Below are 14574 nucleotides of genomic sequence, written 5' to 3'. Positions count from 1 at the left end.
AAAACTGCGACTTTGACTGATTTTGATGTTATTACAAATTTTGTTGTAAATATTATTCCTAATCTTAAATTGAAAACCGCGTTTCGCTAGCTACTGTAATTTTGGAGTTACGATTTTTTAAAATTTTTAACCCCCTCCTATACCCCCTTACCAACCCCCACCCCCACCAAAGGCTAATGGCCAGATTCTTGGGTGCCACAGTATTTTTGTGCCAAATTTGGTTAAAATCGGTTTAGCGGTTTTTGAGTTATCGTGTTACAGACGGACAGACAGACACCATAAAAATATTTTGTATTTAGGTCATTTACATATGACCCAAATAACTTATTTTGAGTGAAATTAAAAAAAAACTTTTGCCGATCTTAATAGCCTACCATATCTGTTGGTATGGTCGGCTAAAAATTAAGATATGATTAAAAGTATGATTTGGGCATCTTTTAATCGGCCAGGTCAAGACACGAAAAACACTAGACGGTCAAATCTACGTTTCCAAGGCTCCTTGATTAAAAATTAGTGTTTTTAACACATCCATGGCACTTTAGATTGAAATTTAAAATACGATTTGTTTTTAAGCGGAAATGTCAAAAGTTGACATATGATATGTCATTCTATTCAGAGTGTCATTTTCAATCGAATAAAGTGAAAATATACCGACGGTGCCATTTAAAAATCAAAAGTTTTCGTAATTTCCGGTGAATCAGGAAGTGACCAAAAATAATTGAATACGTCAATCAATCCTAATTTATGTCATATACTAATATACCAAATCTCGTTTTTTTATCTGAAAAAAATAAAAAAGTTATAGGAGTTATATACGTACATATATGATATTATACTTAAATAACTCTGTTTCTTATTTTTGTATATCTGTACTAGGTTCTGTAACGCCTGCTAGAAATACTACATCGCCTTCAGTGCTTCCAGAAGGTTGAGGCGTGCTAGCCTTCTCAAAAGGTTTTACAGGGTTTGACACACTGCCTGTAGTGGACGGATATGGTCCGATAGTGGGAATAAAGCTTACAGCCAAATTTCCTCCAGTAACTATGAAACCATCTCTTTTACTAGCAGTGTAGGTCAAATCGTGGATTCCGGCATCGTCTCGATAATAATAAAATCCTCGTACATTTCCATTACTATCACGGGATTCTTGTCTCTTATAATTTCCAGTATCAAATTCAAAAGCATATGGTACTTCTTTGTAAAAAGGTAAGTGTTCAAAAGTATTGTCTTTGTAGAAGTAGTAATTAGGAGCGTAAAGTCCAAAATCCAATTGACCGGACACTGCAGATTGTGAAGATATGCCGCCGAGATTTGCGAACTGATCTTGATGATAATAATTTGGCTGTACGGAATGAGTTACTTCTGCAAGTAAAAATATTAATTATTATTAAAATAATGAAATGCAGTATAAATGAAAGAAATAATATAATGATATATGAAAGAAAGAAATAGTATAATATGACATGTATAGCTAATTATTTTTTTGCAATAAAAAAATTAAACAAGCAACACAAGTCAATATCGTATTATTAAAGATTTGGAGCAACCCCATTGTGGTAAAACAAAATGGAGTAGTTCACCTCGTCGTGCAGCTATGTTGAATCAGTCGTGTACAAACTTATTCATTAAACATATTGGAGCCAATCACCTCGCCGCGCATCATATTTGGAATCGGTTCAAGATCACGATCTCTTGAGCACATGGGGACCCCGATCTTGGCTCGTTTGTAACGTGCCAAAATTTCACTAGATTATTTTATTTATTTTTCTCAATAATTTAACGCTAGTTGATATTATTATTAGTTTGAAATATCGATCAGTTCAATTCAGTAAACCAAGAATAAATAAATAGTACTTACATGTCAACAAAAGTAATTATTCCATTCTTATTTTTAACTATACATATTTCACACTTAATAACATTTTTTTGCAGCACAAAACTAGTTCAATTTAATACAATTTAATATTTATTTTAGCCGAAATAGATAAAATAATTCTTTCCGCCGTTAAGTCTGTTTATTTACTAAATACATAGGTTAGAAATATTTGAATTGAAACGTCAAATATTTTTTTATATTTTATTAACATTAACTATTAGGCAACCCAAAATTTACTTTAATAAACTGATTATAAATTTTTGTATGTTATTTAATCAACAGTAATTAATGAGCATATTGTCACTTAGTTAAATTCATTAAATTTATGTTGATCTATTTTAATTTTTGAGTAAAATTTTCTAAGCATAATTATTGTCTTTAAAATATCCTATCGATCCGGCAAGTGAGTCATACGCAATATCTCTAGATGGTTATTATTTATTCATTTTTGAACGTTTTGATAAGCAAATTTCCATATAACTTTAATTAATCTCGTTAACTTTATTTATTCTATTAATTATATAAATTATTGATATTAACTTTATTTTCCTTTAACATATAACTTTTTCTTCATGTTTTTATTTAGCTCATTGTTGGCAATCCATATTTTATAAGGGCTCGTGTTTTTATCTGGCTATTTCTTTGTCGCAAAAAAGGTTTTCGTTTTTCTTGGAACTACCTTGGTTTGGTCACTTTATGTTCAGCTAGTGTGAGGTACAGAGGCCTCTCGGTCAATTTTGTCAATTTTTTGATTTTTACCCTTGTGGGGATTTTCGAGTGTGCCTCAAAAATTACTGCAGCACCCTATCTTGCCTTTTGTTTTTTTGGACGGTGCTACAGTTTACCGGTGACGGGATTTTCACCTCAAAAAGCTGACGTGGATCAACCAAGCAGCCCGCCTTTTTTTTCTCATCGAGCACCCCATTCCATCCAGGGAAAGAACTTATTTTAACCACCTGAGGATTCGTAGAAAACCCTGAGTTAGCAGGTAAAGCCTATTTTTTTATATAAATCTTTCCATTTTTTTTCTCTTCTTTAAAAAAAACTATCTTTTTTTATGGTATTTCGTACTATGGAGAAACTATAATATTATTTCTTTGTAGGGTTTTTTCGTCTGGGTCAAAGAAGTTTTTTGTCTGGACCGGAGAAGTTTTTTTTGTCTGGACCGAAGAAGTTTATTTCTTCTGTGTTGAAGACTTTTCTCTGAGCCAGTTTTTTTTGTTGGAGCAGTTTTTTTTTGCTGGTATCCATTTTACTTCTCTGGAGGAGTTGACAGTCGACGGTTGACAGATAACAGCCGACGGTGTCTGCCCAAGTCAGATGTTAATTTAGAAGATTTTCAACTATTTGGTATCGTACAATTCATTTTTCATTTTTTTCTATTTCACGATTTAAATTTTGATGGTGCCTACAAATACTGACCGTAGATATTTTTTTTCTTAACATTATAATATAATTAGAATAAATTTTCACATACTCAATTCTGTTGATAAAATAATATTTATTTTTTTTTTCTCTTTATCTATTTTTTGTGTAAACTTAAAACAGCTGATATAGTTTCCTTTTATCTCTATTTAAATCTTAATTTTTTTTATCGATATTTGAATTTCTTAAATTGATGAATTCGTAATTATTAGTTGATTATTTTATTTATTTAATAATTATATTATTAATTATTATTATTATTAGTGAATTAGTTTAGTATTATTTATTTGATTTATTACTTTGTTGATTAATTTCATATATTATCTGAATTTAGTTGCGCTGATATATACATATAGATTTTTTTTGTAAATCTTACGCAGGGTTCGGAAAACTACATGTTACTTTTAAAAACTACATAAACTACATTACATGTAGTTAATGTAGTTTATGTGGAGGATGTAATCTATGTATGTAACTTTCAAATATCAAAGGTTTGAGGTGAGGTTATAATAAGTTAAAGCTTTAAAAACACATAATGTATTTCAGAAAACAGAAGAAATATAGCTTTAAATATAATATTTACATCATATTATCTCTATTACACCTCATACAAAGGAAAATTATTCAGAATATCAATACATAGTTTATTAATGTAGTTTTCATGTAGTTAATGAACGGGAAAAGCCGTAGTTTTTGAAGAAAAACTACACGTAGTTAATCAGGTAAATTACGTCTTAATTAACTACTTCCGAACCCTGATCTTACGTGATCACGGAAGGTACCTATTTATTTACGTAATTTTACTATTTGCGTATGGTGATATATTATTTTTCATGGTGCACAATTTTTTTATTGATTTATTTAATTTATTATTTGCTATTTGGTATTTTCTATTTACTGTTTCCTACTATTTTTTTATATTTTAATAGAGGTACTGAAGCTAATCAGTTTGCATTATTATTTTTTATATTTCCTTTGGCCCTATGTCTACATAATTCTCTAAGATCTTGACTTTTTTTTTTGTTTATTTATGTATTTGTGGAACTTGTAAGGCCCTAAATACACCTTGGGGGATTTCTGACTTTTTTCCGTCTAAAGTCAGTGGCGCTCTTAACCCGCCCCTACTCTCCGAATTTTCTGAGCTAGGGCATAAATTTGTTCGCGACTAGACCCCTGCAAATTCCATAAATATTTTTTTTTTAATCGTTAACTCAATAATTTTTTTTTCTTCGTACTTTTTTTAAGTTTTTTTTTTCTATTTTTTTTTTAAATTAAAAAAGAGCCGAGCTAAGGCCAAAACGCGTGACACGTTGTTTTCGTTTTGGGATTGTAAAAGGGGCGCATTTTAAGAAGGAGCCAGGAGCGATGATTAAATGTCCTCAGATTATTTTCATCTCTCAATATCAACAAAGATCAATTATTAAGTAGCCCTGTTTTCCGATAAACAAGAATGTGAATTCAGCATCACAAAACCCATCGTAACAGAACGGAGACTAACATAAACATCACATAAAAAGACTAAAACATATATGTTAGTCTTCTTTTAGAAAGTTGCTATAGACCAGACTAGAATCATTGTCATTATCAGTGGACACGGAAACGGACAAAGAAAATCAAGTCGAAGAAATAATCGTTTATGATTCAGCTATAGAAGACAGTAACTCAGATGAAGAATTAGATAAATAATACAAATATAATAATTTAGAGAAATACTGTTCTATATTAGATTATTTCCTTATTATATTTTTACTTGCTGCTTCTTTTTTGACGTTTCTATATTTAATAGTACAATCGTAAATTTGATATATTTTGAATTACCCGTAGATTTTATTGCCTTAAATAAAAGATTTTGAAAATTTTATTTTCAAAATCAATGTCGACCGATATAATGATTTCTGTTTACACTTTATTAGTTATTTATTACAATATTTTATTAGTGCAGTTTGGTTTGAGCAAACCAGTTTTCGCAAATTAACTGAGAGTGAAAATGACTCATTACATTACCATGTTGTCCCTTACTTTATAATAAAATTTTTGTACTTTTGCAAAGGGTAATGGTATGGTATAGTACAGTAGGCCAGTCAATCTGGAGGTTGAGGTGGAAAAAATTAGTAACCAACCGATCTCAACGGGAATGTGTAGATATATCCTATTTAACCCCTCAAAAGTCCCATTCGGTCCCAGTGGAAGTTTGAAAAAAACCGCCGCCATCTTGGATTTTTTTTTGTTTTTTTCAAATATCTCCGTTTGCATAACTTTTTTCGAAAAAACTAAATATATGTTTTTTGTAGTGAATTAAGTTTAGAATATTTTAAATTCAATCATTTTTTTTTTCTAAAAAAAAATAGTAATAGAGATAGAGCGATTTTTTACTATATGTTTTATAAATTTTCCAGTTTTTTTAAACCAATCAGCTATAATTTTTGCGTTAACAGTAAAATGTTAATATAGATAAACCAAGTATAAATTTAATCATTAAAACAATTAAAACTAACATTTAAATATTATTTATTAAATAAAGTTATTGTTAAAAAAATTATTATTAAGTTAAAGTTATTAAATTAAATCTGCTATGAGGTCATCCTGAGCGTCATTTTCGTCCTCAACTAAAATACAAAAGTCTGTGCAACTGATTCCGTAGCACCGGCCACACTTTGAAGAACATTTAAAACCTAGTTTTCTACAAAAGCAATCAACTCTCTTTGCAATGACAAACAATTAATTATAGTAGGGCAGGAGGCGCCACATCTTCTGTTGATTGAATAGGTGTCAGATTCCCTTTTTGATCTTTCTTCCATCCATATTGTAAAGGATCTAACTTGTTACCAATCCTATAATAGATATAGCTTTACAGTTACCTGAAAGTATGTCCTGAGTAAATGGAATTTTGCAGGGTTCTCAGTTGGAGGCAAATTAACTAAATTAAAGTAGTCTTAAAGTCTTGTCTTGATGTAATACTACTTTATAGAGTGTATCTCATATGGTTAATATGTTTAATATAGCTTAGGCAGTGATATCGTTTTAAAAGATAATTTAATCTTGACTGAAACAAGTCATCTTTGTTAGCATTTTTTTCTAAAAATACGTCGAGGTATCAACAGATCGTCATCTTTTTTCAGTACCGACATAATAAACAATATTTAAACGTTAGTTTTAATTGTTTTAATGATTAAATTTATACTTGGTTTATCTATATTAACACTATACTGTTAACGCAAAAAATTATAGCTGATTGGTTTAAAAAAACTGGAAAATTTATAAAACATATAGTAAAAAATTGCTCTATCTCTATTACTATTTATTTTAGAAAAAAAGTGATTGAAGGTAAAACATTCTAAATTTAATTCTCTACAAAAAACATATCTTTAGTTTTTTTGGAAAAAAGTTATGCAAACGGAGATATTTGAAAAAAAACGAAAAAATCCAAGATGGCGGCGGTTTTTTTCAAACTTCCCCCACTGGGACCGAATGGGACTTTTGAGGGGTTAAATATGAGATCATTATCTACACATTCCCGTTGAGATCGGTTGGTTACTAATTTTTTCCACCTTTACATATAATACTCGGCTACGTTTACTGGCCTATAGGGCAGGTTGTGTTTTATATTTATAGTAGCTTAAACTCAAGTTAATTATTGCTTTGAAACTCAATATTATTTATAACTGATATTTAATTACATATTGCCCGATACCGGGTGCGTCTCAAAAGTGGCTCACCCCTATAACTTTTTATTTTTTCAGTTAAAAAAACGAGATTTGGTATGTTAGTATATTACATAAATTAGAATTGATTGACGTTTTCAGTCACTTCCTACTTCACCGGAAATTACTTGACATTTTTTGCATATGGTTTTCTTGAAATTATAACTTGCGGTTCGTAACGAAAATTTGACTCCAAATACCAAGTGTATGGTTATCAAATTATTTGTAAAAAAATACTTTTTCCAAATATGCTAATGAGCCACCCTCGTTTCATTTGAAAAAATTGAGATATGATTAAAAATACGATTTGAGCATTTTTTAACTGGCCAGGACAAGACACTAAAAAATTAGACGGTCAAATGTATTTTTCCAAGGCTCCTTGATCAAGAATTGGTGTTTTTAACATAGCCATGGCACTCTAGATTGAGTTTTAAAATACGATTTTTTATTAAGCGAGAATGTCAAAAGTTGAAATGATACACGGAAAAAAAGCTAAACTGAACGGCTTAAAGATTATTAATCTTGAACCAACGATATGCTAGTTTCCCCATTCCGCAAATCTAGTTATACTTCTTCTCAAGAAAATCTTATCCTTAGAAGCTAAGAAAATTTATCTTTTATTTAATATTTACCTAGTATTGAAATTAAGATTATAACTACACTCCAGGCAATTCTAGATAAAATCTTGTTTCGAGTACTACTTTAATTTATTTGTAAATTAGCAAATTATTGCATTAAATATAGAAATTCTTTGTGTACATGTAATAATTACTTTATTCTGAAATAAAGCCTCTTCTTACTCTTAGGTTAGTTACTATCGTTACAAGAGTTTGCTAGACTTAAAAAGAGATTAGTAAATTTTGCATATAAAATATATTTTCTAAAAAAGTATACTTAATCTTTATTGAACTTTACTTTTTATTGTTTCAAATCCCTTTAGTCCTACTTAAAGTATATAGTTATTTCTAATCGAGTATATCGTAACGTCTAATGATTAGTTTATAAAGTTTTTTTGTTATCGTTTGTGCTTGTGATATGTCAAAATGGAGGACCTTCTTCTGGCATGAGAGATGACGGATTTGATTCCAAAATTTCAAGGTAAGTTTAGCAATAATCCTACATTATTTGATGACATTGGTTGGAGGTTAGGGGGACTCCATTTTAATATGCATTATTTCGGAACCAAACAAACCCGATTTTAGGATAAACTAGTTTTTCCTAGGCCGAATATTAAGCGGGTTCGAAAAACTATATAGTTTGCACAAAATTCGGTAACGTGTTCCCTATGCTTTCGGTGGTTCGGGTTCGATCTTGTTAGAAACTCTTGTTTTGGTAAAATCTTTTACTTTGCTAAAGTCTTTAAGCTCGGCATAATAGTTTTTCAAACCCACATCTCTTTGAATACCCTGATTTGGCCTAGAAAAAGTTAGTTTATCCTAAAATCGGGTTTGTCCGGTAACATACATGAATATAACAGAGTTGGTACATGCTAAAAATTTTAATTTCCATTTACAATAGGCATGGAATATTGAAATATCACCAGAATAACCCCGAATATAGTTAATACTTTTTAAATTAGATTAGCCAAACATCACCTACCAAATTATATGCTTTTCGTAATAAGAAAATACAATAAAACTGTGAAATTTCCCAACATAAGTAGATATTGAACAGCGGCATCGCTAATTAAAAACGAGAAACGATAATAAAAATTGTTAAAACATAATTGAATCATTCCAAACGCGTACATACCTAGTTTACCACCAGTGTATAAGAAATAATGCATATTAAAATGGAGCGCCCCTAACCTCCAACCAATGTCATCAAATAATGTAGGATTATTGCTAAACATACCTTGAAATTTTGGGATCAAATCCGTCATCTCCCTTGCCTGAACAAGGTCCTCCATTTTCACATATCACAAGCACAAACGATAACAAAAAACTTTATAAACTACCCGGCTAGTCGGCGCGTCTCGTGTCGCATGAGAGAAACAGAAACCCAATGAAATGAAGGTAGGAATCAGGAATGCACGTTGCGTTGTTGCTGTTGGGGATGGTCACTTAATATAAGAATAGTAACTCTTGGAAATGGGGTGTGATTCTCGCGCCGAGTATAATATGCTTATTTAAAGTATACATCGATGTCAAGTAAATGTTTTAAAAAAGTTAAGAATACTGATTATATAAAAGTATTTATACTTCATTTAATAATAGTTTCTTCTTTGCTAATGGATTTATTCACTTGATAGTAATATAAGTTTTTCTTAAATATAAGTCATTTTATTCTTTTTTTTAGATTCAAAATTACTTAAAGTGACTATAACTATATTTAAAAAGCAAGTGTAAAAATTAAATAGGTCCAAATATTTGCTGTACTCATGGAAAGAATACTATCCTTAAAGAAAGTGTAAAATTTTAAGTGTAGGATTGTTCTTGAATATAGAAATGATTTTTTTCCGTGTAGTCATTCTATTCGGAATGTCATTTTCTATCGAATAAGGTAGAAAAATACCGAGGGTGCCATTTAAAAATCAACAGTTCTGGTCATTTCGGGTAACACAGGAAGTGACCAAAAATAATTGAATGCGTCAATCAATCCTAATTTATGTTATATACTAACATATCAAATCTCCTTTTTTATCTGAAAAAAATAAAAAAGTTATAGGGTTGCGCCACTTTTAAGACGCACCCGGTATACCGGTTGGTGCACCGTCGCACAGTGATGCCGAAAACGCGAAAAGTGGCGAAAAACAATTTTTCAACTTACTACTATATTTTTTTAAATTATTTTTGTTAAATGTGGTTTTCTAAGTATATAAGTGATGTTTTGAATTCAGAAAATTGAATTATGTATACAGAGAGTACTTAAATTGGCTGTAAAAAATAAAAAATGTGTTGTAAAAAATTTAATTATATTATTTTGTCTTTTAAAGTTTAAAAAATCATAAAAAGTTTGTGTAAACACATAAATAAATATACAGGGTTTTGTTTTCAGCCCCTTACAATAGAATTATCAGTTTTTAAAATAATTAATCCTTTTTTCAAAACTAGTTACCAATAAGTATTACTTAAATTCAACTTAAAAAAGATATTTACATTCATTTCCATGAGAAAAAAAAGAAATTAAATACATTTGTATATTTTATGGGGTTAGCTATTAATTAAAGTAACACCAAAACATCTAAAAGACTCTAAGAGCGCTCTTTTCGCATTAGATGCAAGCAGTTGTTCACTTACAACCATTTAATTTTAGTTATATTTTTAAATGTTCTATAATTTAGAAATATCTGGAATTACCTGTGGTAAAAATATTATACTTAGATTATAATTAGAACTTAGTTACAAGAATTTAATACGCAAGAAGAAGAAACTAAAAATTATCCTAAAGCTTCTAGATAAGATGGATAATATATTTAAGATGGATTTAGGAAATGCATAAAAAATAGAATAATTTAATCTATAATAAGTTTTGGAGCCTCAGGATGCTGTTCTATTTTACTTGACAGGAGAAGTCTTGGTGATCTCTTACTATATCCGAGACAATTAGTATCTAGAAGGTGTATGACATTCTTGATAAAAGTTGTTGACTGAATATTGACGCATCATAGACATATTGACATGTCTTTGTAGTTTATATTAACAATAATTATTCAAAATTATTGAGATTTCTAATATTAAATTTAATGTCATATAAGCACAAAACGAATAAAAACTTAGGCTTAACTAGTGGTGGGCAAAACTGCTATTTTTCGATAACAGTTGAAACTGTTATAGTTATTTATAAAAAACAGCTTAAAATAACAGCTTAAAAATAACAGGTTTCGTTATTTTATTGCTAAATATCTGAAAGAGTATGAGGCGGTCACCGCCAGGCGTATTAACGCAGTTGCAAGTTGCAACAATGGTGCAAGTTGCAACTCGGTGGTAGTATTTCCAGGGTGTCATAACATTTCTAAATATCGATTGTTATCTAAAATACCTCTCTAAAAACGGTGGTTGTTTACAAATAAGCGCAATTGTGATATAAAAAAGCCAAAATGCCGCCACTCGTCTATATATTCCGCCTATACATTCCGATCTACCTAGACCCTGCCCCTCGATCTGCGTAGATCCTGAATTGCGTAGCAGTGTACAGGGTGCATCTCACTCGACGGGCAAGAAGCTCTTAGTTATGATTTTACCATTTGCGATCAAAAAATAGCAATATAAGAAAATGTGTAGTATATTCTTCATAAGTAAACCAACTACACACTAGAGTTCGAATTAATTTTACACTTAAACTAGCGTGTACCCGCGACTTCGAATCGTTAATTTGTAATGGTGATGATAAAGCAAAGCAAGAATTCCCATTAACATACAAACTGGATAAAATTTTCTCACATTTGCCAAAAATAAGCTTTAAACGTCGAGTAGTTAAGCAGAATCGTGGTTAATCAATTACTCAACTTTTTGGAACACCCTGTATAATTTTTTAAAAAATTTCAAAATATGTAAAAAACAAAATAAATTATGCGTGTCCAAGCGTCTTCCCGACAGACTAACCGTTTTTTAAATAACAAATATTGTAATATATGAGGGGCGTTTTCACCCCCTTGGAATTTGAGATTCGAGAAACCCCTCCTTATCGAACCTCTACACCCCATAGTCAATCCGTTTGCCAAAAATCAGCTTTAAACGTCAAGCAGTTTAAGCAGAATCATGATTACTCAATGGTCATATTTTATGAAACATCCTGTATAGATTTTTTAAAAATCTTAAAATATGTAAAAAAACAAAATAAAATATACGTGTTTAAGAGTTTTTTTCGAAAAACTCACCAGTTTTTAAATAAAAAATATTCTAATATTTGAGGGTGGTTTCACCCCCTTAGAATTTGAGTTTCGAAATATCCCTTCTTATCGAACCTCTACACCCTAAAGTCAATCCGTTTTCCAAAAATCAGCTTTTTACGTCAGCTTTAAGCAGGATCGTGATTAATCAATGACCAGATTTTTCAAAACACCCTGTATACATTAAAAAAAATTATATTCTGAAAATTTTTCAGAATAATAAATAAATACCTAAATATTAAAACCAAGTACTGAAACATACAGCGCCATAATATCTCGACCTCCGCCCGTTATGCTCGTAACAGGTTGAAAAACAATGTATCTAAAACAACTGATGCGTTATTCTCCAACCTGTTTCGAACCTCCATCGACAATCGACCGATGCAGCAGCGTTCCTTTCCCACTCCTGTTATCTCGACCGCCAGGCGTTATGCCTGCAACTGTTTCAAAAAAGCTGCTTCTTTTATATCCTATTATTTTTAAGCTGTTGTAAGCCCAACACGCCGGGCTGCGCCGTAGCGCATACCCCACTCCGTTGTCCGTTGTATCTTGCCGCCTGTATCGATGGTTGTCGAAATAACATGTTTTTCATCCATACTAGTTGTTTTTTGGAATTGCTTCGAGCAGCATCGAATTTCGTGGCGGTTTCGAGCGCCGACTTCGTTTCACGAACAGTCGATCTCTGCGTGTCGCTATTTTATATCTGTTATTTTTTAAAAGTAGTAACGGTTGCGTTATGTTATTTCTAAATAATTTTTATAAAATAACAGATAGTTAAATAACAACCCATCACTAGGCTTAACTAGGAAAAGCTAGTTAAAATTACACATTAAAAATTATTTTTAAATTTGAATACTTTGGGTATATCGAAAATTAAATTGAATAAGAGAAAATACAGAAGTTGCAGTTTCCTTTCTAAAACTAATTAAAATTTTCAATTTAATAACAACTTTTTTGAACAGCGGGAAGGTACAGCAATGGATAATCCATTGTCTCCATTTTTGGCTAATTTATTCATGAGCAGGTTTGAAGTGGAGGCTAGGAATCAGTTTGAGTATTTTCCAAGAGTATGGTTTAGGTATGTGGATGATATTTTTGCTGTTTTTGACATATTCAGACACCATAGATAATTCTATTTCTAAGTTAAATAATGGTTTTCCTTCCATTAAATTTACGCATGAAATTGAGAACGACAGATTACCATTTCTAGATGTATTAGTTATTAGAAATACTATTAATTGCCTGGAATTTGATATCTATAGGAAAAATACGACCACACGTAGATATACTCCTAATGAATCACATCATAGTGTTGAACATAAAATGGCTAGTTTAAATTTCTTAGTTCATAGATTACTTAGTTTCCCACTTTCCAACGAAAGATATGAAATAGAAAGAGATTATATTAGGAATGTAGCTGAGTGTAATGGTAATTCTCCTCACTTTTTGTTGATAAATTAATTAGAAAACGTAGGTATAGGTTAATGATTTCTGAAAATTCGACTTTTCAAGTGGAGAAAGATACGTCTAAATATTTTTCGATACCGTTTGATAGAGAGTTATCCCGTGATCTAAAAGAAATTTTTAAGAATGTCAATTATAAACTTGTGTATAGTGCTAATAATAAATTACAACAATTATTAGGTAAACCAAAGGATAATACACCTCCACTGGAAAGGTCGGGTATTTATGAAATTTCTTGTAAAGATTGTAATCAGAAATATGTTGGGCAAACACTCGACATAAGAACATTTAGCTCAGATAAGATATGGTAGACCGGATAAATCTTAATAATTTAAAATTAACAAGTCTAAAATTACAGGCATATGAAAGCATCAGAATTAATAAATGTAAAGATAGTATGAACAGAGACAACGGTCCAATTCCTTCAAGTTCTTTGTTCCTACTACTCTAGTGGCGGAAATCTAACTGTTACGCTCAGTGGGCTCTGACTCGGTTGGCTAGATTTTGCCACGCCCACTCGATACCTACTGGGCGAGTATATAAACGCTCAACTTGTAGATTGTACTTTAGTTTATAATCATCTGCTGATGATGCTAACATAGTTAGCGAAACGCGCGTCCAGTGTAAAAGTAAAAGTGTTTTGGTGTATTGTGGTGATTTAGTGTTTTTATTTTGCTGTGTAACACCAAAGGTTCCAACCCTCAACTGTAATTTTGTATTAGCTTACATAAAATGTGATTTTAGATTAAGAAGTTCTTAATTACATCAAGGTCTCTATTGGTTTTTTATGGTACCAGGGAAGTTAAAACTAGAATTACCATGAGGAAAAACAGTTGAAAACATTGTACTTTCTCAGAGTACCATCAGTTTTTAGCTAATTTATCACCAACGTTAAACGCACTCATTTTATTAAAAAATACGAAATCTGAACTAGACAAGCGCACTTATAATGACAAGAAAAATGAGGTGAGGAGAATGGTAAAAGAAGAAAAGAATAAAGTGTGGGATGACAAATGCAAAGAAATTAATACGTATATAGGCGGAAGAAGGAATACGGAAGTATGGAGATTTTTAAAAACAACAACAACTGAAAAACAGGGGTCAGTCCCTATGGAAATAATAACCAACAAAGAATGGGTGAAATATTATTCCAAATTGTTGACAGAGAACAGACCTGAGTATCAAGAACCGCCACAGCCAGAAATAAACATTGAAGGAGAGGAAATCTACGTGGATACCAACAAAATAAAGACCGCTATAATGTCTTTAAAGAATGG

The 14574-nt window shown here is 30.9% G+C and overlaps 1 protein-coding gene across 1 annotated transcript in view; it reads right to left on the bottom strand.

The window, feature by feature from the left end:
- Window positions 1–735: 735 nt before the first annotated feature.
- The window catches only part of LOC115883731, a 38146-nt gene continuing 24307 nt past the window's right edge, over window positions 736–14574 (bottom strand). The window contains exon 3 of the mRNA XM_030902139.1: window positions 736–1362. Within this exon, the coding sequence (XP_030757999.1) occupies window positions 854–1362 (509 nt within the window). The 3' untranslated portion in view covers window positions 736–853. The remainder of the gene's footprint in view (window positions 1363–14574) is intronic.

This window comes from Sitophilus oryzae, unplaced genomic scaffold (assembly GCF_002938485.1).
Source record: "Sitophilus oryzae breed Bouriz unplaced genomic scaffold, Soryzae_2.0 scaffold_1977_pilon_pilon, whole genome shotgun sequence".
Classification (NCBI taxonomy): Eukaryota; Metazoa; Arthropoda; class Insecta; order Coleoptera; family Curculionidae; genus Sitophilus; species Sitophilus oryzae.
This window is presented reverse-complemented; position numbering and strand designations above follow the sequence as displayed.